This window comes from Tachyglossus aculeatus, chromosome 17 (genome assembly GCF_015852505.1).
Source record: "Tachyglossus aculeatus isolate mTacAcu1 chromosome 17, mTacAcu1.pri, whole genome shotgun sequence".
NCBI lineage: Eukaryota > Metazoa > Chordata > Mammalia > Monotremata > Tachyglossidae > Tachyglossus > Tachyglossus aculeatus.
This window is the reverse complement of record NC_052082.1, coordinates 18,082,839-18,107,835: the sequence shown is the minus strand read 5'-3', so window position 1 is coordinate 18,107,835 and position 24,997 is coordinate 18,082,839. Positions and strand designations below refer to the sequence as shown.

The window sequence follows — 24,997 nt, the reverse complement described above, 5'->3', positions numbered from 1 at the left end:
TTTTATTTTGTTGGTATGTTTGGTTTGTTTTTTTTTTTCTCTGTCTCCCCCTTTTAGACTGTGAGCCCAATGTTGGGTAGGGACTGTCTCTATATGTTGCCAATTTGTACTTCCCAAGCACTTAGTACAGTGCTCTGCACATAGTAAGCGCTCAATAAATATGATTGATTTTCACAAGAAACCACAACTCGGCCAATTTGAAAAGTCAGTGACATTTCAGTTACTTACACAACGTGTACTGATTGCTCTTCACTGTAGCTCTCGAAGCCCCTGAGAAGCATCCACTACCAAGGGACTTCCAGTGCCTTTTGGCAAATGGGGCTGCTCAGCAGGTAGCCAGGTGGACATTCACACTTCTTTCTGGAGAAACGTCTCTGATCTCTTCCCTTATTGAGCACAGAGCTTCGTCCCCCTTGCCCCGTTGCTTTGGGAAGGATAGGGGAAATATGTTGCCCTGTCAGAAGACAATCCCTCTCCTCCTTCCACTCCAACTGGGTCTCCTACATAGGCAGCCTTCCCTCTTTTAAACTCTCTTTTCCTTTTCCCCAACTCCCTTCTGTGCCGCCCTGACTTGCTCCCTTTTTAATCTTCCCTCCTCCCAGCCCCACAGAATTTATGTACATATCTGTAATCTATTCATTTATATTAATGTCTGCCTCCCCCTCTACATAGTAAGCTCGTTGTGGGCAAGGACTCTGTCTGATATCGTGTTATACTGTACCCTCCAAAGCACTTAGTATAGTGCTCTGCACACAGTTACTGCTAAATAAATATGATTGACTGACTGAGGAATCACTTGCCACAGTTTGGGGGAACACTCAAAACACTATTCTCCCCTGTGACCAGCCAAACACATTTTCACCATAGGATCATAGGCATGTACAGAATTGCTGCTTTCCCTGTGATGTGGAATCATCCATGAGGGACTTTGGTGGACTTTCTCCCCCTTTTAGACGGTGAGCCCACTGTTGGGTAGGGACTGTCTCTATATGTTGCCTATTTGTACTTCCCAAGCGCTTAGTACGGTGCTCTGCACACAGTAAGCGCTCAATAAATATGATTGATGATGATGATGATGATGGTGATGCTCAAAGCCCAGGCTAAATTGTATTTCCCAATTTGGGCTTGTGCCTGAATGGTACAGGAGATTCTGACTGAAGAAATATGTAAGATATACTTATCCCTTTATCTCCTGTATTTATTAGAGTCCTGTATACACATTCATTAAATATTTAATAACCCTTTATGCTAAATAAAACTACTCATCTTACTACTGCTTCTGCCGCTTTCCCTCCAAAATGAAATGTCTTATTTTTTAATATTTTTTCAACTCTTACATGTGCCAGGCACTGGACTAAAGGCTGGGGTGCATAAAAGATAATTGGTTTGGACACAGTTCCTGTTTCACATAGGACTCACAGTCTTAATGATAACAGTGGTAATAATAATTGTGGTATTTGTCAAGTGCTCACTATGTGCCAGGCACTGTATTAAGCGCTGGGGTGGATGCAAGTTAATCGGGTTGGACACAGTCCCTGTCTCACATAGGGTTCACAGTCTCAATCCCCATTTTACAGATGAGGTCACTGAGGCCCAGAGAAGCCAAGGGACTTGCCCAAGGTCACACAGCAGACACGTGACAGAGTCAGGATTAGAACCCACAACCTTCCAACTCCCAGGCCCGTGCTCTATCCACTACAGCCCACTGCTTCTCACTACATCATGTTGTTTCTCACTATGCCATGCTGCCTCTGGTAAAGATGATTCCCTGGTTCAAAGGAGCTTAATGTCTAAAGGGGGAGAAAGATATTGAAATAAGTAACAAATAAGGAAATATCAGGGTATAAGGATATGTGCTGTGGGGCTGAGGTTGAAGTGAATATTAAATGCCTAAGGAGTACAAATCTGACTGGATGGATGGCACAGAAAAGAAAGTGAGCAGGGGTGTGTGACCTTTGGCAAGTCATTTAACTACTCTCTGTGCCTCAGTTATTTTCTCTGTAAAATAGAGATTAAAGCTGGGAGTCCGATGTGGGACATGGACTGTGACCAATCTGATTATCTTTTATCCACCCCAGCACTTAATACAGTGCCTGCCACAAACAAGCATTTAACAAGTACCACGAAAAAAAAAAAAGAGGCATCTTGGAGGATTTTTAGGAGAGTTTTGAAGGTAGGGAAGTGGTGGTCTGTTGGAAATAAATGAGGACATGAAGTCCCAGATAATGCCCAGTGGGGGTTTGGACCATATTGAGGCTAGTTTGATCTTGCTCTGAGCCCTATCACCTCTTCCTTTCTCCCCACCTAATGATGATGGTTATTTTTTATTCATTCATTCATTCAATTGTATTTATTGAGCGCTTACTATGAGCAGAGCACTGTACTAGACTGTGAGCCCACTGTAGGGTAGGGACCGTCTCTATATGTTGCCAACTTGTACTTCCCAAGCACTTAGTACAGTGCTCTGCACACAGTAAGCGCTCAATAAATACAATTGATTGATTGATTGTACTATCAATCAATCAATCAATCAATCGTATTTATTGAGCGCTTACTATGTGCAGAGCACTGTACTAAGCGCTTGGGAAGTACAAATTGGCATCACATAGAGACAGTCCCTGCCCAATAGTGGGCTCACAGTCTAAAAGGGGGAGACAGAGAACAGAACCAAACATACCAACAAAATAAAATAAGTAGGAAAGAAATGTACAAGTAAAATAAATAAATAAATAAATAAATAGAGTAATAAATATGTACAACCATATATACATATATACAGGTGCTGTGGGGAAGGGAAGGAGGTAAGACGGGGGGATGGAGAGGGGGATGAGGGGGAGGGGAAAGAAGGGGCTCAGTCTGGGAAGGCCTCCTGGAGGAGGTGAGCTCTCAGCAGGGCCTTGAAGGGAGGAAGAGAGCTAGCTTGGCGGATGGGCAGAGGGAGGGCATTCCAGGCCCGGGGGATGACGTGGGCCGGGGGTCGATGGCGGGACAGGCGAGAGCGAGGTACAGTGAGGTACTAAGCGCTTGGGAAGTACAAGTTGGCAACATTTATGCACTAGACTTTAGACTGACTGTAAGCTTGTTGTGGGCAGGGAATGTGTGTGCTCTATCTGTTGTATTGTACTTTCCCAAGTGCATAGTACAGTCCTCTGCATGTTGTAAGTGGTCAACACAGGCAACTGATTGATTGATCGATTTATTACCATGTGCCAAAGCACTATGTTAACAGCCGGGGTAGCTACAAGATAAATCAGATCAGACCAAGTCACTATCCTAAATGGGGCTCACAACCTAATGGGGAGGGAGAGCAGTCGTTTTATCCCCATTTTACAGATGAAGACACTGAGGAACAGAGAAGCTAAATGACTTTTTCAAGGTCACACAGCAGGAAAGTGGCAGAACAAAGATTAGAACAGGAATCTACCAGTCTGATGAACTTTCCAAAAGCCACTCTGCCCCTTTATGGCTTTCTAGGAGTCTGGGTGTGTGTTTCATTTGGGAGGTGACGTGGAGACAAAAAAGAGGTAAAGGAACTCATCCAAACAGAATTAGTGATTAAACGAGGTCAAAAGGCCTAGTTTTACCTTCCAGACCTGTCCCTCTCAATTCACAGAGCCTGGACCGGGCCTGTGGGGATGCATTTTACAAAGGTTAATGGAAGTTACACAATAGTGGCCAGGCCAAAGGATGTATAAAAAGGATTCGAAGAAAGCATAAACCAAATGATAGAAATCACTCTGGATTCCACATTAAGTCCTATTGTAGGAGGGAAAGCATCCGGTCTTCTTCATTCTACAACAATGAACAGTTGGCTCCTCAGTAGAAAGTGACTCATTCTTAACATTCATAGACAAGGTAATAGGGTCTTTATCATTTATTATCTCATCCATCACAGCCCTTCCAAGCAGTTACGTTGGCATCTGGTCCGGATACCACACCATTAATCCATCACCGCTGGTCAGAGAATGCTAATGGCAAATAACAAATTAGTATTCAAATCACTTTGGCTTCCTTTCACACATCTTACTTTCATAGACGCCCCCTAATCTCCAAGTTCTGTGGTCTCTCTTCCCAGTATCCACAGCCTGGGTCTCCCCATGTGCATGCCAACATTCAGGAGTTACTCAGAGTTGTTTCACAGATTCAGCACTGAACAAATACCACTAAAAAAATGGGGTGGGTGATTGCTTTTTAAAATATTTGGTTTATAGAGTACTTGGGATTTTTACATTGTGATGATCGCTGCCTCAATGCTTGTGAGCTGACTGAGCTCAAGGACACTGTTCATGGGATGAAAGGAGATATGTTGAATGGGAGGATTGAGGTGAATGCATACCTCCACAGACTGTACCATCCAGATCCTCACACCGCCGATTATCACATTCACATGTTTTCCCGTATACTCTGCTATCTCCTGGTGGGAAACACGTGCATTGACCACATTCACATTTCCCTGAAAATAACAAGGAGAACCAAGAATGAGCGTCTCATAAAATATAGCTTTTAGAAAAATCATGGAGGCATCCAGTTTCACCACTGCTTCAGTGCCTCTCTCAATCAGTCACTCAATGGTATTTATTTAGTGCTTAGTGTGAGTTGAGCACACTAAGTCCTGGGGAAAGTACAATACAATAGCATTGGTAGATGTGGTCCCTGCCCACAGGGAATTGAATTCCAAATAACTCTGAAGCAAACATGGCAGGAAAAAATAAAATAATATTGCTGACTTCAGGAGATATTTAGCTTGATTCTTCTTCTTTATGTCTTCCAGCCATATAGAAAGAGAATTAAGTTACATCAAACTTTTCCTCTTCCCATTTCATTAGTTATGAAAAAGGTACACCCCAATTTACTCACATAATTGGTCCAAGAAAATACAGCATTAAACAAAAGGCTGAAAGAAATTTAGTTTTCCACAGGCCATACTATTGAACAAAACATAAATATATTTCAAAACACAATAGATAAAAACTGGATAAAAATAGATAGTTACATTCAATAGATAGTAATAGATAGTTACATGTGTAGTTACATACATGAATGCATTCATTCAATCATATTTATCGATCACTTACTGTGTGCAGAGCACTGTACTAAGTGCTTGGGAAGTACAAGTTGGCAACATATAGAGACGGTCCCTACCCAACAACAGGCTCACAGTCTACACGATCAAATGATCAACATGATCTACAAATGTAGATCAAATGATCTACATTCATGATCAAATAATACCATGAATATGTACCAAAAACAAAATATTTTTAGTTTGATATCTCATGTATAAATGTATAAATATTTATATTCAAAAAGGTGTCTTTTACACCCCATTTAGCAGAAACGTATCTTGAGCTGCCAAATTAAAGATCTATTGCTAATCTAATACTAAACAAGAGCTATTGTGATGAATTTTTAATTTATCTTTTCAGTCCAAAGTACTTTCATTCATCCATTCATTCAATCGTATTTATTGAGCGCTTACTGTGTGCAGAGCACTGTACTAAGCGCTTTTGAAGTACAAGTTGGCCACATATACAGATGGTCCCTATCCAACAGTGGGCTCACAGTCTAGAAGAGGGAGACAGACAACAAAACATATTAACAAAATAAAATAAATAGAATAGTAAATATGTACAAATAAAATAAATAGAGTAAATCTGTACAAACATATATACAGGTGCTGTGGGGAGGGGAAGGAGGTAGGGCAGGGGGAATGGGGAGGGGGGAGAGGAAGGAGGGGGCTCAGTCTGGGAACACCAGATGTTCCCAGATGTTCTTCAAAGGCGAGAAAGAAGGGAAGTGTCTGAACCTAGGAAAATATTGCAAATGCTGTATAATTGAGAAACATGAGGGTAGCCCAAAAAATCTCATGATGATAATACTATTCTGAAAGAGTGCTAAGAGCATTTTCTTTCCCTAGTGTGAGGGAAGGGGAGGCCTTCTTGTAACAAATCAAACATATTTATTGAGATCTTACTCTGTACCAAGAGCTGTACTAAGTGCTTGGGAGAGTGCAGTGGTTTGTACACATGATCTCCATCCTAAAGGAGTTTACAATATAATTAGGGAAAAGGACACTAGAATAAGTTGCAGGTAGGTGGACGTTACGGACTTTAAAGACATGTGCTATCCAGGGGAGTACCCAAGTATTTAATGGGTGAGTATCCCAGTGTGCAGGTGATGTGAAGGTAGAGGGAAAATGATAATCATAATAATGATAATTGTGATATCTATTAAGTGCTTACTATGTGCCAGGCACTGCACTAAATGCTGGGGTGGATACAAACAAATTGGGTTGGACACAGGCCCTGTCCCATATTGGGCTCATATTCTTAATCTCCATTTTACGGATGAGGTCACTGAGGCACAGAGAAGTTAAGTGACAAACCCAAGGTCACACAGCAAACAAGCAGCAGGGCCGAATTAGAACTCAGGTCCCTGTGACTCAGGCCCATGCTCTTCCCACTAGGCCACACTGTTTCTCAGTGACAGTTTGAGAGCTTTGTAATAGTGACTAGAAAATGCCATCTTTATTCCAAAATCTGGTATTTAATAAGATGTACTTATCTCACATGTGAAATCATGAGCATGTAAATGTTACGGGAAATCGGGATTTTGGGCTAGGATTTTGACTGTGGAGGAAATTAGCAATGCAATTGTAATACTAAGTAGTACTTAGTTAAACCACAGCAGTTGTGGTTTAAGAGGATGGGCTTGGGAGTCAGAGGACGTGGGTTCTAATCCCACCTCTGCCACTTGTCTGCTGTGTGACCTTGGACAAGTCACTTAACTTCTCTGTACCGCAATTACCTCATCTGTAAAATGGTGATTAAATGTATGAGCCCCACGTGGGACAATCTGATTACCCTGTATCCACCCCAGTGCTTAAAACAGTGCTTGGCACATAATGAGCGCTTAACAAATACCATAATTATATTATTATTATTATTATTACCTTCTTGGTGTGGTGAACTACACTAGTCAGGAAGTATGCACACTATTCCTTTGATTCTTTGAGGCAGCATGAAGAAACTGTATGTAATCTAAAGCATGCTCCATCATCACAAAGACTGAACACTGGACCTCAAGACATACAGGTGGAAGAGCTTTTGTACATCAGTTATTCACTATCAAAACTGTTAAAATTATGTCACCACTGAAATTACCACTGTCTACTTTCGGGCTGACCCAAAAGTGCTTTATGTGTCACCCTGATGCTGTTTCTAAAGTCTGGTTAAAGGAACTTTGAATTGGAGAAGTATAGACTGATTATTTTAGCTTTTGCTCCCTGTTTCCAACTCTTGAAGAGTGTGGGTGACAGAAAAATAAAAAAAAATTAAAGTCAGGAAGAGCTTTTGCGGGTGAAGAAATTCAGGTTGAATAAAAAAAGGCTGAACCATTCAGGGAATTCTTTAGATAGAAAATTCCCTGGGAAATGAAGTTTTTCAGAAGTATTCTTCCTCTGGAAAGCAAGTAAGGACTTTTTGTCAATTACGGTCCAGAAAGTTTGGGAGTTTTGATAAACGTCTATGGCTTTCAGCTTGTCTGCAGTGGAAAGTTGTGGTAATTATCTGGATAATTCAGACCAAGATGATTAATCTTCTCGAAATCAGGACTGTACCTTGAGCTGGATTGTAATATTGGATTCCCTCTCTTGGGAACATCTTCTTTTCACCTCCCTCTCCCCCTCCCATCCTGATGACAAAACGGTTTCATTTCTTGCATCCTCCCCTGGAGCAGATTAGGGAGAGCATGAAGAGTGGAACGAGCTGAGTCATTTCATCAGTGTCTAGGAAGTACTCGGGGAGGGTACACAAAAGTTGTACATTTTGCTAATCTGTGTCTTGCTAACCTATGACTCCTGCAGCTAACAACTTTTATTGTTCGGATTCATTCCAATTAAAACACCATTTTATGTTCTGCCCCTTTGCCCCCTCTCGGTTTGTGCAGCAGGATCCGATTGGTGAGAAAAATCTGCCTTTTGAGTGCTTTCCAAAACCTGACTGGTGGGAAAAAATCTCAGCTGTCAGCTGTTTGGTCTTCCCATAGCAACTGTGGAAGGAGTGGGGGGTGGCAGGAGGAATTGGTGGGGGGATAGCCTGGAAGCAACTGGGAGGGTTTCTGAATTTAATCAGCAACTGGGAGGGTTTCTGAATTTAATCAGACTCACAAAGGAGCCACCTAAACCCAGGAAGGTGGGTGTTTTTCTCCCCGTGGCAGTCTGGCAGACAATTAAACCTTGGGAAATCTGATAGTAAATGACATACAATTGGGAAGGAAAACAGAAAATGCAAATCTCCATTAAACCCTGCAGGCTTCTTTTCTTCTTCTGGGAACAGCGTAGGCAAGAAGTAAGGAGGGAAGGCAAGCAGAGAGTTAACTGTAAAAAAATGAGAGGAAGCAGAAAATCTTCCTTTCTTCTTCTTACATTCATTCAATCGCATTTATTGAGCACTTATGTGCAGAGCACTATACTACAAGCTAGGGAGAGTACATTACAATAAACAGAAACGGTCCCTCTATTTCTCTATGAATCGTCACAAAAAATCCTAGGCAGGACCCTTATCCACCCTACACACACACCCACACAAACAAACAAACACACACACACCCTTACACACACCCTTCTTCATTAGCAATCCCAAAATCAGCCTTAGTATGCTTGGGAAAGGGAACAGTCCCTTTGACATGCCACCTCAAAAATGGTCAATTTTTCAGGAATTCACCAAACAGGAGGACCACCATCCATAATGTGAGCCCTCTATTGGGTAGGGACCGTCTCTACATGTTGCCAACTTGTACTTCCCAAGTGCTTAGTACAGTGCTCTGCACACAGTAAGCGCTCAATAAATATGAATGAATGAATGAAAATAAATGTTAAATTCAATTCAATCCAGTCATATTTATTAGTCACTGACTGTGCAGAGCACTGTACTAAGCACTTGGGAGAGAACAATATAGCAATAGACAGACACACTCCCTGCCAACAACGAGCTTACAGTCAAAGTGGCTTCACAGTACCGTTGCAGAGCCCTACCTATATCCTTCTACCGTCATCATGCTTCCCAAGTCTTCAGTGCCACCTGGCCTGAAAATTTCTGCTAACTGAGGCAGATGTGCATTGCAGGCTTGAATTGCCTGAACTTTCTCCTCTTTAGATTTGCTTCATTTGCACTGATCTTGGCATTCAAATTAAATTGTAAAATACTAATGTTCTTCTTTTTCTTGACACTCATGATGATGGTAAAGCCAGAGGATTAATGGTTCGAGCAATTATTTGGAAAATCTTGAAGGAATCTAACAGGATTATTTTGTACCCTGAATGATCTGGATTGGCTGTCTACACAGTTCCATATCACTCTACTATTGTTTAAGCCTCCTTCATACTTACTAAATAGATCAGCTAAATTAAGCATAAACAGCAGGAAACAAATCCTTTGTCAAGAGCATGCCTCTTGTCAGTGTGAGAGCAAGTACTACCCAAAGAAATTTTGCAAGTCGCTGCTGAGGAATAGTCTAGTAAAGTCTCCTAATTGATTACCAAGAGACCAATTCTACCAATGTACTTAATAATAATAATAATAATAATAGTTATGGTGCTTGTTGAGAACTTATTGTGTGCCAAGCATTGTACTTACGGCTAGGGTGGATACAAGATAAGCAGGTTGGACATAGTCCCTGTCCCACATGGGGTTCACAGTCTAGACTGTGAGCCCACTGATGGGTAGGGACCATCTCTATATGTTGCCAACTTGTACTTCCCAAGCGCTTAGTACAGTTCTCTGTACAAAGTAAGTGCTCAATAAATACGATTGAATGAATGAATGAATAAGGAGGGGAGAACAGGTATTGAATCCCTATTTTGCAGATGAGGGAACTGAAACAGAGAGACATCAAATGACTTGCCCAAGGTCACACAGCAGACAAGTGGAATAGCCAAGATCCTGGTCCTCTGGTTTCCAGGCCCATGCTTTTTCCATTAGGCCATGCCCTACGCTGCTTAATCTCTGGCACTGTCACTAGGTAATCAGAAATCATATCTCCTCCTTAATAGTAATACTATTAGTAGGAATAGTATTTGTTGACTGTATAGCATGTTAGCATGTAAACAACACTGCACTAAGCACTGGAAAGAGCCATGGGCTTTTCCTGACAGGAAGCAGGGAGACCATTAAAGTGTCCAGTAGAGGATATGATAAGCATCTAGATCAGGATGGTGGCCATATGGATGGAGACGAAGGCAGAACGACAAATTATAGTGCGGGAAAAAGAGACAGGATTTAGCAACCAGATGTGACTCACTCGTGAGAGTAAATCGAAGATAATGGTTTAATTTCAGGCTTCAGTGGGGAGGATGTTCGTTTGGTCCATTGGATTGGGAAAGTTAGGTGGAGAAGAAGATTTGGAAATGAATATGAGATGTTTGGAGCTTAAGGTGACAGGAGAATGCGTATGTGGAGTTAGATGCCCTGCTGCCAAAAAGAAATACCTGGTTGTTTGAAGGGAAGATTGACTTCATCGAGCAAAATTGATTTGCTAGCCACCCACGAAAAGGTGTTAACTGATGCCTTGGAAGTAGATTAACTCTCCTAGGGAGTGAATATGAAGTGAGAAAAAATAGGGACTCAGAAAGGGGCCTTGAGGGACATACCCACAGTTAGGCACTGAGAGATGGAAGAAGAGTCAGTGAAAGAGACTGAGAAAGAGCAAGGAGAGAGGGTAGGAGGAAGATGAGGAAAGAACTATTCTGATGAAATCCAGTGTCAAAGGCTGCTATGAGGGGAAGGATTGTGTAAGAATAATAATAATAATGATGATGATGATGGAATTTATTAAGGGCTTACTATGTGCACAGCACTGTTCTAAGCTGCTGGGCAGGTTACAAGGTGGTCAGGTTGTCCCACGTGGGGCTCACAGTCTTTAATCCCCATTTTACAGATGAGGTAACTGAGGCACAGAGAAGTGAAACGACTTGCCCAAAGTCACACAGCTGACAATTGGCAGAGACAGAATTTGAACCCATGACCTCTGACTCCAGAACCCATGCTCTTTTCCACTGAGCCACGCTGCTTCTTTATGTTTGACAAGGTGGAGGTCATTAGTGGCCTCACAGAGTGCGTTCTTTAAAATGTATCACATATTCTTATGAATATGAATGTGAAAATTAATCATACCCATAACACCAATACCAAGCACTTAACTTCAGAATAGGATGATTTTTATTCAATATCTGATTAAGTTTAAGGTTCCATCATCCAGTGTTCTTTGCATGCTTACTTTTTCGGTGGGATTTTTTTCAGCTTTTCTTCTTTAAATCATAACCAACTGCCTAAGAATTTACATTGGAAATAGAATTTTTAAACTGGCCTGCATAGGAAAGAGAGCTCTGTGAATACCATTTATACAAACTGTTAATGAGTCCAACCCATTTGCAAATTAACAAGCTCTTTAGAGATGAACTAAAATAGTAAAATAATGAAATTTCATTGGGAGAATAGGATCCCACTTAATCACTATAATTACCTGAAGTTTGGGAATACTAAAACTGGCTTGTACAGAAACTCTCATTCATCATGTTTTTACCAGCAGTGGCCACAAAGCAATTATAAGCAAAAATTCCATTATTTCAATGAAAGCAAACGAATGCGCATTTTCACTTGCAAAAGACAGTACAACTGAATCACAGGCTGAAATGAAAAGATCTATCTGGGGGTGTTTCTGAAACTTCCATCAACATAGATTTCATGAACTGGGATTGATGAAAAGAAAGGGCATAATTTTACATTGGCATCTTATTAGTTTTCACCCTTTTTCAATAGTTCCAAGAGCATCTTTCAGTAGGAGATTGCTTTAATCTCACCTGGGCTGAATAGGATTTATCAAATTCAAATAATAATAATAATGGTATTTGTTAAGGGCTTATTATGTGCCAAATACTGTTCTGTGTGCTGGGATAGATACAAGATAATCAGACAAGCAGGGGCTTTCAGTCTTCTTCCCCATTTTATAGATGAGGTCACTGAGGCACAGAGAAGTTAAGCAGCTTGCCCAAGTTCACACAGCAGACCAGTGGCAGGGCTGGGATTAGAACCCACATCCTCTGACTCCCAAGCCGATGCTTTTCCTACTAAGCCATGAGATGCCAGACTGGTGTACCTCTGTCTTGCTTTACCTCATGGAGATGTGGGGCCTGAAATTGGTTGTGAGGTTAGGGGAGTGAGAATTCAGGGCTCCATTCTTCTCTGCTTCCTTTCTTTCCACCTATCCTCACCTGCATCTTCCATTTTCTCCACTACCATTCCCACTCTCGACTCTGTTGACTTCTCCCACAGAATCCCAGGAGCTTTTCCACAGAGACCCTACCTATAACACTGTTTATAGAAATGTTGCAACTTTCTGAATTCTGTTTTTTTTTTAAATACCCACTGGGCCCTGAATTTGGAAGACAATTGCCATTTCCACTTACCATCCTTCTCTTATTTGCCTTCTTTGCTTTTCCCATTCATACAATTTGCATTTGGGGGCATTTTCTATAATAATAATAATGATGTTGATGGCATTTATTAAGCGCTTACCATGTGCAAAGCACTGTTCTAAGCGCTGGGGAGGTTACGAGGTGATCAGGTTGTCCCATGGGGGCGCTCACAATCTTCATCCCCATTTTACAGATGAGGGAACTGAGGCCCAGAGAAGTGAAGTGACCTGCCCAAAGTCACACAGCTGGCAATTGGCAGAGCTGGGATTTGAACTCATGACCTATGAATCCAAAACCCGGGTTCTTTCCACTGAGCCACGCTGCTTCTCTATGCATTTACCTCACCCTTAGGTTGTAAGCCCGAAGTCACTGAGAGTACTTTATATAGTCCTTGAACTTCCCCAGTTCCTAATATCGGGCTCGGCACACACACAAAAAGTTTTTAATCCGTATCGGTATTTATTTAGCATTTCTTTAATGCAGAGGTCTGCAATAGGCACTGAAGGGACTTAGATGTGACCTGTCTCCTGAAGCAGCTTAGTGTCTAATGGGAGATGGGGACATGGACCAGCAACTGTGCAGTCCCAAGCTCCCACGTCTATAATGCAAACATGTACTTCCCAAGCTCTTAGTACAGTGCTCTGCACACAGTAAGCGCTCAATAAATGCGATTGAATGAATGAATGAATGAATAATGATCCGCCCAAGCTCCCACCTCCCATCAGACGTTCGGAAACCAAGCCACAATCTCCACAGTAGTTCACGATAGGCAGAAAACCTTGTGCAACTTTTAGAACTGTGGCTGGGTCAATTTGTAAGCAAAATTTTTGTGCTTAAACAATCAGTAAATCAATGGTATTTATTGAACACTTAATTTGCAGACAGCACTAGACTAAGCACTTGGGAAAGTACAGTGCAGTACAGTACAGGGAGTAGATCCAATCCCTAACCTCAAGAAGCTTACGATCTAGTGGAGACAGACATTAAGGGAGGCAGTGGAATATAAGGGTATGTACACAAATGCTTAAGTTGGGTGGGGGGAAAGGACTAAATGCATGGGTAAGGCATTAGGGATGGAAATTAGAGTGGGAGAGATTAAGGTGATAGCTCCACAGAGGGTCTTCTCCAAATCTGTTTAGTTGCTATGCATTAACTGCTTTGGATTATATTTCTATTGCCCTAGATGTCTTTCCTCCCCTACTTAGATTGTGAGCCCCTCGTGGGAAAGAGATTGTGTTTGATCTTGCATTTATCCCAGTGTTTAGGCCAGTGCTTGGCATCCTGAAAGGGATTTATACATGTTGATAATATTAACAATAGACATATTATGCCAACATGTATTAATGGAGATAGAGATGATGGAATTGATGCTTATGATGGTGAAGTCATTGTTGAGGCCCCAAGCACCTTTGCATTTCTCAAAAGGGCTCCATCAAAGGGAGAAGTGGAGGCAGGGAAAAGCAAATTCAAAGTTTGTTGCCATATTTACTTTAAAAAATTGGAGGTCTTCAACTGATGGCCAGTTTATCAGGCTTGTAAGAAGAATTAGTCACATCTTCAAGTATTTATTCTGTGTCCACAGGGAACATGAAGCTATACAAGGAGTATTTCAGCAGGCTTATTTTGGGGTCATTCTGTAAACACTGTCCTCCTTTTTCTTTCGTCTTCACATTAAGAATTAAGAGTGAGCTAAATCAGGAATAGTATTCGATCATAAAAAGCATCTGCTAGTGAAGTAGTAACATGCATATGCTCTACAACCTTATTTTTTCACTTTTTTGTTGTGATGACCATACTTGCAGTTCACATTCAATCCTTGGAGAGTAATTAGAGGCTTACATAAAACAGAGAGGAGATTAACACTTAACTAACATGCTCTTTCTTTGCCTAGAACAATAGGTTTACCGTGGCAACTGCTTCTCTTAGAAAAGCTTCTAGCTCTTCACTTCTCTGCAAAATTCTAGAGCTATATAGAAGAAATGAAACACGAAGAACCATAATAATCCATATGATTTCATCCAAATGAAAAAGCACTGCATTTTAGGAGATATGAACAACTTCACTTTAGACATCTAAAATATTCCATATTTTATATTCCATCCAGACAGGGGTGTTCAAACTTTCTGATGCACACGCTACTCAGTCATTACAGATCAATTGCTGTTGATGGAAGAGCTGTTAGACATTGTTTTTAATGAGTCTAAATGTCAGATGATGTGCTGGCTGCAAGATGAGTTTACACATATCCTACCTCAGTCTGCACAGTTCATAAGTCTCTTTTTGCTGGAAATGGCAAGAAGGGCATGAGATATCACTACTTCAAGAAGATGTTTCAGAAGATTGGGTAAAACTATTAAAAGTATGATGATTTCCCCCAGAAAAGTGTGTGTGACCTCTGAGGCAGGGAGCGAAAAGGGCAGCAGATGTTCTTGAAACTGAATGAACCAAAAAATAAATATGAGATGCTGGTTGGGCTCTAACAGCCACATAATGATTGTTCCTTGGTCCTCTTCCTATCTTCCTATCTAATGAGCCTACCTAAAAGCTGGAATGGTTCTTTCTATTTCAGTCTGACATTTGGAATAAAAGAAGACAATTAACTCTCCCCAAAGGGCTTACTGTTCCACTGAGACAAAATAGAAAAAAAGGACTTTCTGTTAATATGATAACTCACTGAACTCTGAATAACCTAACCATTCTTTTGTTGGCCATTTCTGAATATTCAAGAATTTGTGACTGAAGCAAATATTGCCTGGAAAACACCACACACTCTGTCTCTCGTCTCTATCTCTCTCTTTCTCCTTAGTTTGCAAGGGTTGCACTTAAGGTAGTGATCACTAACCACAGGGAGGGCTACTGAAAAGACCAATTATCCATGGTCAGTGATTCCCTTCTGCAGTGCCTCCACATTAGTAATATCCTTGTTTACAGCTACAGCCCCTTTATACAGCCAAGCTTTCAATTCAGCCTCTCCAACTCAAGGTTTGAGAGACCCTTAGTTAGTTCCAAGAGACCCTGATCTCTCCACCCCAGATGGATGTTTGTCAGCACTGCTATCCAGCAGTCTGAATTTGAGAGTGCATTCTGAAGCGATTTAAAAGCAATTTTTCAACTCTCCTAGCATTTAATGTTCTTGCTGTTCTCACTACTGACTCTCCTTCCTCCAGTCACACATTCCCCCACCCAGAAATGTCTGTCATCTCATCTTCATCAAACCCCATCCCTTCCCTCTTCAAAAAACTACTAAAGAAGTCACATCACCTGCACCTGAAAGGCTTTCCCTGAATCATCCCCCCACTTTCTATCCTTGCCTCTTCCTCAGTTTTCTCTATGATCATGCAGTGTATCTTTATTTGCTTAATTATGTGTATTGTCTACTCTCATTAGATTTCAAATTCCTCCAGGACCTGGGTCATATTTACTTCTTTTGCATGCTCCCCATGAACTAACTGTAGGAAAACAGCAAGGCCTAGTGAATATAGCATGTGCCCGGGAGTCAGTACCTGGGTTCTAATCCCAGCCCCACTACTTTGTCTGTTGTGTGATCTGGACAAGTCACTTCACTTCCCTGTGCGTCAGTTACTTCATCTATAAAATGGGGATTAAGACCGTGAGCCCTGTGTGGGACAGGGACTGCGTCCGAAGCAGCGTGGCTCAGTGGAAAGAGCCCGGGCTTTGAAGTCAGAGGTCATGGGTTCAAATCCTGACTCTGCCAATTGGAAGCTGTGTGACTTTGGGCAAGACACTTAACTTCTCTGTGCCTCAGTTACCTCATCTGTAAAATGGGGATTAAGATTGTGAGCCTCCCGTGGGACAACCTGATCACCTTGTAACCTCCCCAGCACTTAGAACAGTGCTTTGCACATAGTAAGCACTTAAGAAATGCTATCATTATTATTATTTGCCTGCATCCACTCCAGCGCTTAGAACAGTGCCTGGCACATAGTAAGCGCTTAACAAATACCACAATCATTATTATCATTAGTAGTAGCAGTATTTGATTGCTCACTTGGTGCAGTGCACTGTAAAGTACTAGGGAACTACAGAATAAGGTGACACATTCCCTGCCCAAATGGAGCCTTCCGTCTAACCAGGGAGACAAACATAAAAAGATTTACCACTAGAGTGATCCAAACAAACAATGGAATAATCATATAAAGTACAGTAAGTGATCAATGAATACTGATGATTGAAGTGAAGCGGGTTGGACACAGTCCCTGACTCACAAGCGCTTAGTACAGTGCTCTGCACACAGTAAGTGCTCAATAAATACGATTGAATGAATGAATGAATGAAAATGTGGGGCTGACAGTCTTAATGCCCATTTTACAGATGTGGTAATGGAGGCACAGAGAAGTTAATTATTATTATTAATAATAATAATAATAATAATAATGGCATTTATTGAGTGCTTACTGTGTGCAAAGCACTGTTATAAGTGCTGGGGAGGCTACAAGGTGATCAGGTTGTCCCACGGGGGACTCACAGTCTTAATCCCCATTTTACAGATGAGGTAACTGAGGCACAGAGAACTAAAGTGGCTTGCCCAAAGTCACACAGCTGACAATTGGCAGAGCTGGGATTTGAACTCATGACCTCGGACTCCAAAGCCCGCACTCTTTCCACTGAGCCACGCTGCTTCTCTAATTGACTTACCCCAGGTCTCACAGCAGACAACTAGCAGAGCCAGGATTAGAACCCAGGTCCTTCTGATTCCCAGCCCTGTGCTCTGTTCACAAGGCCACAGTGTTTCTCTACGAGAAAAATAATGGCAATAAAAGCACATAAAAGTGAAGCTGGTATTATTATGCCCTCTAGATCGTAAGTTCTCTGTGGGCTGGAATCATGGTTATCCTCTTCGTTACACTTAACTCTCCCAAGTGCTTAGTACAATCCTCTGCACACAATAAGTGCTCAATAAATAACGGATTGATGGATGGATAATACAGCTGATGATTGAGTTTCCTGCTTCCATCTGTACTTTCAATCAAGTAGAACTTTGTGGAACATTTTCACTTCAGTGACGGTAAACAAACTAAATTTCAGAACCTTGAAAAGCATTGAAAAACATCTATGGGAACAGGTGGTGCCTATTTAAAGGAACTGTTATTTGGTCACTCAGCTTAGGGGATAAATGCAATATCCATTTTAAGAATAGCCAATCAATCAAAAATAATTCAGTAATCATTTATTTCTAGCAAACTGTCAGAAAACTAAGCCTAACAAAAGCAAAGGAAAATTCAAAATGAAAGACTCTGATTTCCTCAAGTCCATCAGTTTTGTTTTTCCTTTTCTCTAGAAGTTGCATAAGTTTTCAAGAACATTTCCTAAAGTCAAAAATGTCTTGGTGTATAAGGATCCTGAATAATATACTGAGAAATGGTGCAGGGAAATAAAGTTTCAGATTTCCAACCGTTTATTTTGTTCTTTGTTAAGTAGTTGCTCCCGCTGTTAGTGGAGTCAAATTTGCTACCACAAGAGAATCCAAGTAGTCCACTAATTTCTTGGAATTCAGGTGCCGTTTGCATGTAAATAAAGTCCACCTTTCAAAAGACCATTTTATCTTTTCAGAAGCCAAATATCCTCAATATTCACTGGAAATCATGAAATCAGAGCTGGAGGCACAGATCTACCCTCTTTTCATTCCAGGAAAATCTCCTTGAAAAAGATGAGAGCACACTACATAGCCTCAAGCCTTACATTTCCCCCATTACTTGCACATAGTCAAATTTACACAACTGTCTCATGTTTGGTTATTTGTCTGTAGATCTTCCACGTAGGAGTCTACAACTCTGTTGTATGTGCCAGATTAGGCAGTCCTAGGAAGTAGTGACCGTTCTCATTTAATTTACTTTCCACAGTGCCTAGTCCAGCCCCTACATAGGTAGTGCTTTAATAAATGCTTTTGGTGCTGATGTTGATGAAATAAACTCAGTAATGAACAATGGAAGCCTGATTACTTGCCATTTTTCGAGCTGTTTGTTTGTGAAGCCCTATTGCCGTCATTTCCGTTATTTACATCTCAGAACAAAAGTAAGTAACAGTACTAAGTAAGCATTGTTAGGTCCATTTTCCAGATGTCGAAACTGGAGCAAGGAGGGTATAATTAAGATACTCCAGGTGCCGCTGACGCATTCATTAGAGGCTACAGTTAATGAATCTCTATTATTATGAAATTACACCTGGCCTTTCATTCCTGAACTTGTTATGAAAAAGTCAAAGACTAATCCACAAATAAAGGATCTAGTTCACGCCTGATGCACAGCAGAGTCACAGTCGTTCCCGTGGACCTTTGATAATTAAGGGTAATCATGGAATTGTTTGGTGAATTTTTGAGATACCACAGGCTAACAATAAATAATTTGTTCCAGAATTACCTGGGAAACTAACTTTTGTCCTATGATAGCTCCTAATAGCTAAAACTGAACATTTTATCGTCCCACCCAAACCCTGTCCTCCCGCTCAATTTCCCATCACTGTTGATGGCACCATCATCCTCCCTGTCTCACAAACCGGTAACCTTGGCATTCTCCTTGATTCCTCTCTCTCATTCAACCCACCTATTCAAACCATCACTAGACCTCTTGTTAGCATATATGATTTAATAAGTTCAGCATGAGTGAGCTTGTCTCCCCAAATAGTGAATTGGACATAACTGAAAATATGGAGAGACCCCATAACAGTAATTTTATTCCTTACCGTAGAAAATGAATGGAATTATTCAATCAACTGTAAATAAACAGGTGGCTTTTTGAGTGCCGGGATGACAGTTGGGGTAGCATGAGTGGAAAGGTGAGAGATTAATCAAGGAAGGCTTCCTGGAAGAGTGAGTTTTGAACACTTTGAAGGGAATGTAATCTGGTGGAACGGAGAGCCGTAGGCTGTTCTGAGCAGGAAGAATAATTTGAGTTTCTAATTCCAAGTAGGCTATTCTGCAATTTCTCCACTTGCCTGCTGTGTGACCTTGGGCAAGTCGCTTCACTTCTCTGTGCCTCAGTTTCCTCACCTGTAAAAATGTGGATTCATTGCCCCTTCTCCTTCCTACTTAGACTGTGAGCCCCATGTGAGAGAATCTGTGTCTGATCTTATTGACCTTATTAGCTTAAATCTACCCCATTCTGAGAACAGTGCTTGAGACATAGTGTTTAAAAAATGTAATGAAATAAGAGAAACACTGAGAAATAACTCAGATGTCAAATCCCATGTTTACTTACTGTTCAGCAATTTCAAAAATCATGCTACTGAAAGTAAGATCTGAGCTGCGCATGCGAGCGTGGGTAAGGCAAGAAAGTCCAATACATAGCTACACTCCCTTCTGCATTGTCTGCCTGTAAATGTATATCCTTCTTTCACGGGCCTTTTTTGATCCCAAGCTGGGCTCTTGGTATTCTGATCTTTGCAAAGCTTCTACTTGGGGTGAACAACCCATCCTCCTGGCGGCTAGGCCATATGCTGGGGTGGCCTCAATACTTATTTCATTTTTCCCTTACGTGTCAGTCTCCAGGCCCCTTTCCCCCTCTTTATTTTAGATTGTGAGTCCCTCAAAAGATCAGGGACTACGTCTAATTTCCACCTGTGTAATAATAATAGTATTTGCTAAGTGCTTACTATGTGCCAAGCACTGTTCTAAGCACTGGGGTAGATACAAGGTAATCAGGTTGTCCTACGTGGGCTTCACAGACTTAATCCCCATTTTACAGATGAGATAGCTGAGGCACAGAGAAGTTAAGCGACTTGCCCAAAATCACCCCTTTGACAATTGGTGGCGCCAGGATTAGAACCCATGACCTTTGACTCCCAAGTCCTTGCTCTTTCCACTAAGCCACGCTGCTTAGTATACACACATTAAGCACTTAATAAACTCGTTGTGACAGAGAATGTGTCTATCAACTGTTACATTGTACTCATCCGTTTCATGGAGTGCTCAGCACATAGTAAGTGCTCAATAAATATTATTGATTACTATTACTACTATTAGTAGTAGTAGTACTACTACTGGTTCTGAAAGAGATAAGGTTCCCTCTCGCAGCCACTTCACAGGCAAATATCCATCTTGCTTGCCCTAGAAGCAAAGTAAGAGCTAGTTCGTCATTTTGGAATTCATATTGAGTGTTTCATTTAGTTGCCCTTTCCAAAGAACAGTGTCTAATCCTGTGTCAAGGATGACTAACACAGCCCAGAGTGGTGCGTGCTGACAAACTTTAGCACTTGCCCATTTGCACCTAGCACTTCTCATTTTCCCAGTTCGTTGGAGCTGGCATGGCAGGGTTAGAGACTCTTATATAGTCAGAAAACAAACATTACACTTCCCCGGCCTTAATTCCTACAGAGCCAGTCTCCCCATCCTCAGTGTCTTTTCTATGAAAACAAAATCCTTCCTTGACGTCTTCAGTTCTTTTCAAAATTGAACATGAAAAATAATTGGAGCACTTTGTAAGGTATTAATTTTAATTAAGTTCATCCTTCCAAAGTGGTGCATTTAAGTAACCCTTTCCATTTGATGAAGCCATTCTCAGTCGGATAAGCATTTTTTAAAAATCATTTTTTAAAATGTGGTTATCCTCCGTGCCCTTAGGACTGCATGAATTCCCATCAGGGCCCAAGGTAAATCAATTTTCGAAAGCCCTCCAGGTAGTGATTGGCATTGTTACATCTTGGGTCATATGAGTCAGAGACAGCAGAGAAACGGAAAAAAAGGAAAGAGAGAAATCTCCCCTAGAAGCCCGGGAATTTCTCCTAATAATAGTAAATAACTGTGGCATTTTAAAGTAAAATGCCAGACATTGCACTAAGTGCTGAGGTGGATAAAACCAAACAGGGCTGGATGCAGTCCCAGTTCCACATCAGGCTCACAGTCTTGATCCCTATTTTACAGATGAATAACTGAGGCATAGAGACATGAATGATTTGCCCAAGGTCACACAGCAGACAAGTGGTAGAGCCAGGATTAGGAGCCATATAGTTCTGACAGACAGGCCGATGCCCTATCCACTAGACTACACTGCTTCCTAGTCCCCAGCATGTTCAGTGAGTGAGGAGCCATATATAATCCACAAGGACCGCCAGGCTCTTCTAGCACCCCACTCAGAACTCCCATCAGTTTTCTCCTCCTCCCCTTTCTTCACAAAGATTTCTGGTGGCTTCTGGTGGCTCTGCATCCTAGAAAGTATCTCCAAATTCCAATTTGAATACAAAGAGAAGCAGCATAGCCTCGTGGATTCAGCATGGGGGTTAGAAGGACCTGGGTTCTAATCCTGACTGCCACTTGTCTGCTGTGTGACCTGGGGCTGGTCACTTAAACTCTCGGCACCTCAATTCCAGATCACCTGTAAAATGGGGATTAAGACTGTGAGCCCCATATGTATCTACCTCAACACTTGTTACCCTAGCACATAGTAAGCACTTAATAAATGCCATGAGAAGAAAAAAGCCGACGGTTCCTTTCCCCAGTTTGCACTTGTTCACATTTTCCCTGAGTTAAGGATTTGGTGATGCTCCCTGGGAAGCAGCAGCTGAGGTAATTCAGAGGCAGCAGATGAGATAAGTGGAAGTAGGTGGTAGCAGTGCAGAGGGAGATCTCTGATGGGCTTCTGGCAGGACCACTGAGAATCCCACACTTTGATCTCTCCCAACCCAAGAGTGTGGACTCCACTGTCTCCTTCTTCATAAATGCAATCCCTTCTTTTCACATTCTCTAACCCAAGGGCAGGCCACTCTGCCAATAACATTCTGGGATTTTCCCAGACAACAGCGTGGAACTTTAGGGCAGGGAAGGAGTTCTATTGCTGGAGGAGGAGTGACTGTGGGGGAATGTCTGTTCCATCCAGCTGTGTTTAAGGGTGGCTTTTATTGAATGCACAGGCTCCAGTGGCGACAACAAGTCACATGCCTGAAGGCCACAATGTGGAGTGTTCATGACCCTCCCTTAAGTTGGGGTCCCTGGGTTTTATCTCCATGAACCCCTGGCAGTTGGCTGTTGAGTAAGATAAGACTATTCTAGAACCAGGAAGTCCCTTAGGAGGAAGCAAAGATTTCAGAGTTCCAAGAAATGAACAAAAAGTGCAAGGGGGTACAGAGGACAAGAATCTCACAGAATCTCAAATCTGGTCTTTGGTGCTTTTGGAAAAAGGAGCTGGAAACTGGCTTCAGCTGGTGAAGAGAAAAAGGACGCGACATCTATACTCAGATTCAGAGGAAAAGGATATGGAGGAGAACGAAGGTGGGTCATTTTCTTGGACTCTATTCAAAACAAGCCCTGGGATTTGGGCAGTATTGGGCATGACTAGTTTGTTCCAGGTAGAAATGTAATGAATGACATCATGACATTATATGGTGTTAGGGGGAGGCTAACATTCCCTAGGAACACTCTCGCTCTCTCTGACCTCCATGTTTACACGACCTTGTCACGGATCCAGCTCAGACCCTGTTAAGCCACAGATCCAGCCCAGCTTATGCTTTAAATTGTAGAGGACGTACACTGAGAATTGAGCAAATAATAGGAAAAGAAATGGATCTTTGAGATTCCTTAAAGATGGAGAAAGAGAAGGGGAGCTAAAGATGGCCCCAAAGTGAAATTGCAGATGAACAAAACTGGCAGAGCAAAGGAAAGGAGAGTCTGGAGGAAATGATAGAGAGTTCAATTTCATTTTTTGTCATTCTGCTGTTAGGAGAGTGACAGGACATTTAGCTGTCATGGAAGGTTTGAGAGCAGTAGAAATGGACAAGGAAGCAAGAATGCTCAGACACCTTTCTGAATCATTCACATTTAGAAGAAGAAAGATGAATTATGGAAAGTGTTTAAAAATGGATGAAGAAAAGAGAATGCAATAAAGGACAGACTGTCAGATTTGCCAGAGAAGGTGGGAGAAAGGAGTAAGTCACCGAATGCACACACAGGTTACAAAGTTGCCCTGTTTAAAATGAGTATCTCTTATTTATAATTTGTTATTAGCTTCTCAATTTTAAATACTTGCTTTTATTTTTTATCTAGATGGCTTCTTCATTGTTTTTCTTCAGAGTCATGGGAAACTGGAAAGAAATTCCTAAAGTCAAAGCTCCTGGGACCAGGGAACTCATGCCATTCGGATCAGGAATGTCGGTCTTTGGCATTTGGAAGGAGCTGGTGAGTCAGAAAATGGTTTCAAAGGGGCTAAGCAGATTTTGATGATCTATTATCGAGGTATTATTCAAATTAAGGTGTCTTGAAATCAACTCTCTTGGGGCCAGAGACACAGGTAATGGGGTGAATTTAGGAAATAGGTAGATCTCTTTTTAAAAAACTCTTGGGAAAGAGGAGAAAATTAAACTACTATTAGGTTTTTCCACCTCAGGAATGAATATGTGCAGAATTTCCTTTCGAACCTTCAATATCAGCAGTGCCATGTACAAAAAAACATTTTTTTTTTTTTTTGGCTGATTCCAAAGATCCCAACAGCTAGCATATCACTAATTGCAAGCTGTTCTTTTCCAAATATTTTTTATGTTATCAGTTCATAGAAAGTAGCAGTACCTTCCTGATTCCCAGAAAACATGTCATGTTGAAACCCAGAAGAATATCAGATTGTGAGAGCCCAACACTGATCACTCAACATATAGTTCACTGTTAGGATTTTGTGCAAAATCTGTGACCTTTGAGCAACCTAATGGATGAAAACTGTGGCAAATTCTAAGCAACACCATATTGCCAGTCCCATTATAAAGGCAAAGTACCCCCTTTTGTTAAAGGAAATATTTACCTTAATTAAAATGTGTGGACCCCTCCTTTTGGAAAGAGGACTTGATACGTAGTCATTTAAAGTATATTTAATTTTCATGGTGAATAGTCAAACTTGAGGAAACTAAGTCACCAAGGTCCCGGATTTTCACTCCCAGAATCACTGCATGGGATGCCAAACGTGCTAAGGCTTGGACGTGTCTCGGTGTCCCAAATTGTGTTTAAACTCAACAAGCTAATGGAGGAGATGAAGGGAAGGGGGATAAATGCCAACAAAAGCACATTAACCGAGCACCCAGCAGACGCAAGATTATAAACCAGTGGGTGTCTTCTTCCCTCTGAACGTGCACTATGGTTTCACTTGGCATTAATCAGTGTTAACTGCTTACATCAAGGGAGTAGTACGTTTTTACAGTTCTTGGTGTACAATGAGATGCTGAGACTGCTGGTTGAGAATCAGAGCTTTTGTCAGTGTGGCAAAAAAGGAGCTTCACTGGAATAACGGCAGAGTAAATACCTACACGGATCGTGCCTATCAACCCCACTGAACTGTTCTCCCCCAGGCACTTAATACAATACTCTGTACACAATTAGGACTCACCAAATGCCATCGATATACCGAATATCATTGTCATCTTTTGGACATCCCTAATAAAATATGAACATTCCCCAAAAGTCAAAGAGAGGAAATTTAAGGACATTTACTTCAGGACATGGAGTTGATGAGGGTGATCCCACACACAGGTTTTAGAATTGGATCACTGGCCCCATTTATTTCAGGTCTCTGGCAACACCTGGGAATGTCCAGTCAA

The 24,997-nt window shown here is 41.5% G+C and overlaps 1 protein-coding gene across 1 annotated transcript in view; it reads right to left on the bottom strand.

The window, feature by feature from the left end:
• The window catches only part of ITGBL1 (integrin subunit beta like 1), a 177,560-nt gene that overhangs the window by 16,579 nt on the left and 135,984 nt on the right, over nt 1–24,997 (bottom strand). Inside the window, exon 8 of the mRNA XM_038759722.1 lies at nt 4,337–4,453. Coding sequence (XP_038615650.1) covers nt 4,337–4,453 — 117 coding nt within the window. The remainder of the gene's footprint in view (nt 1–4,336; nt 4,454–24,997) is intronic.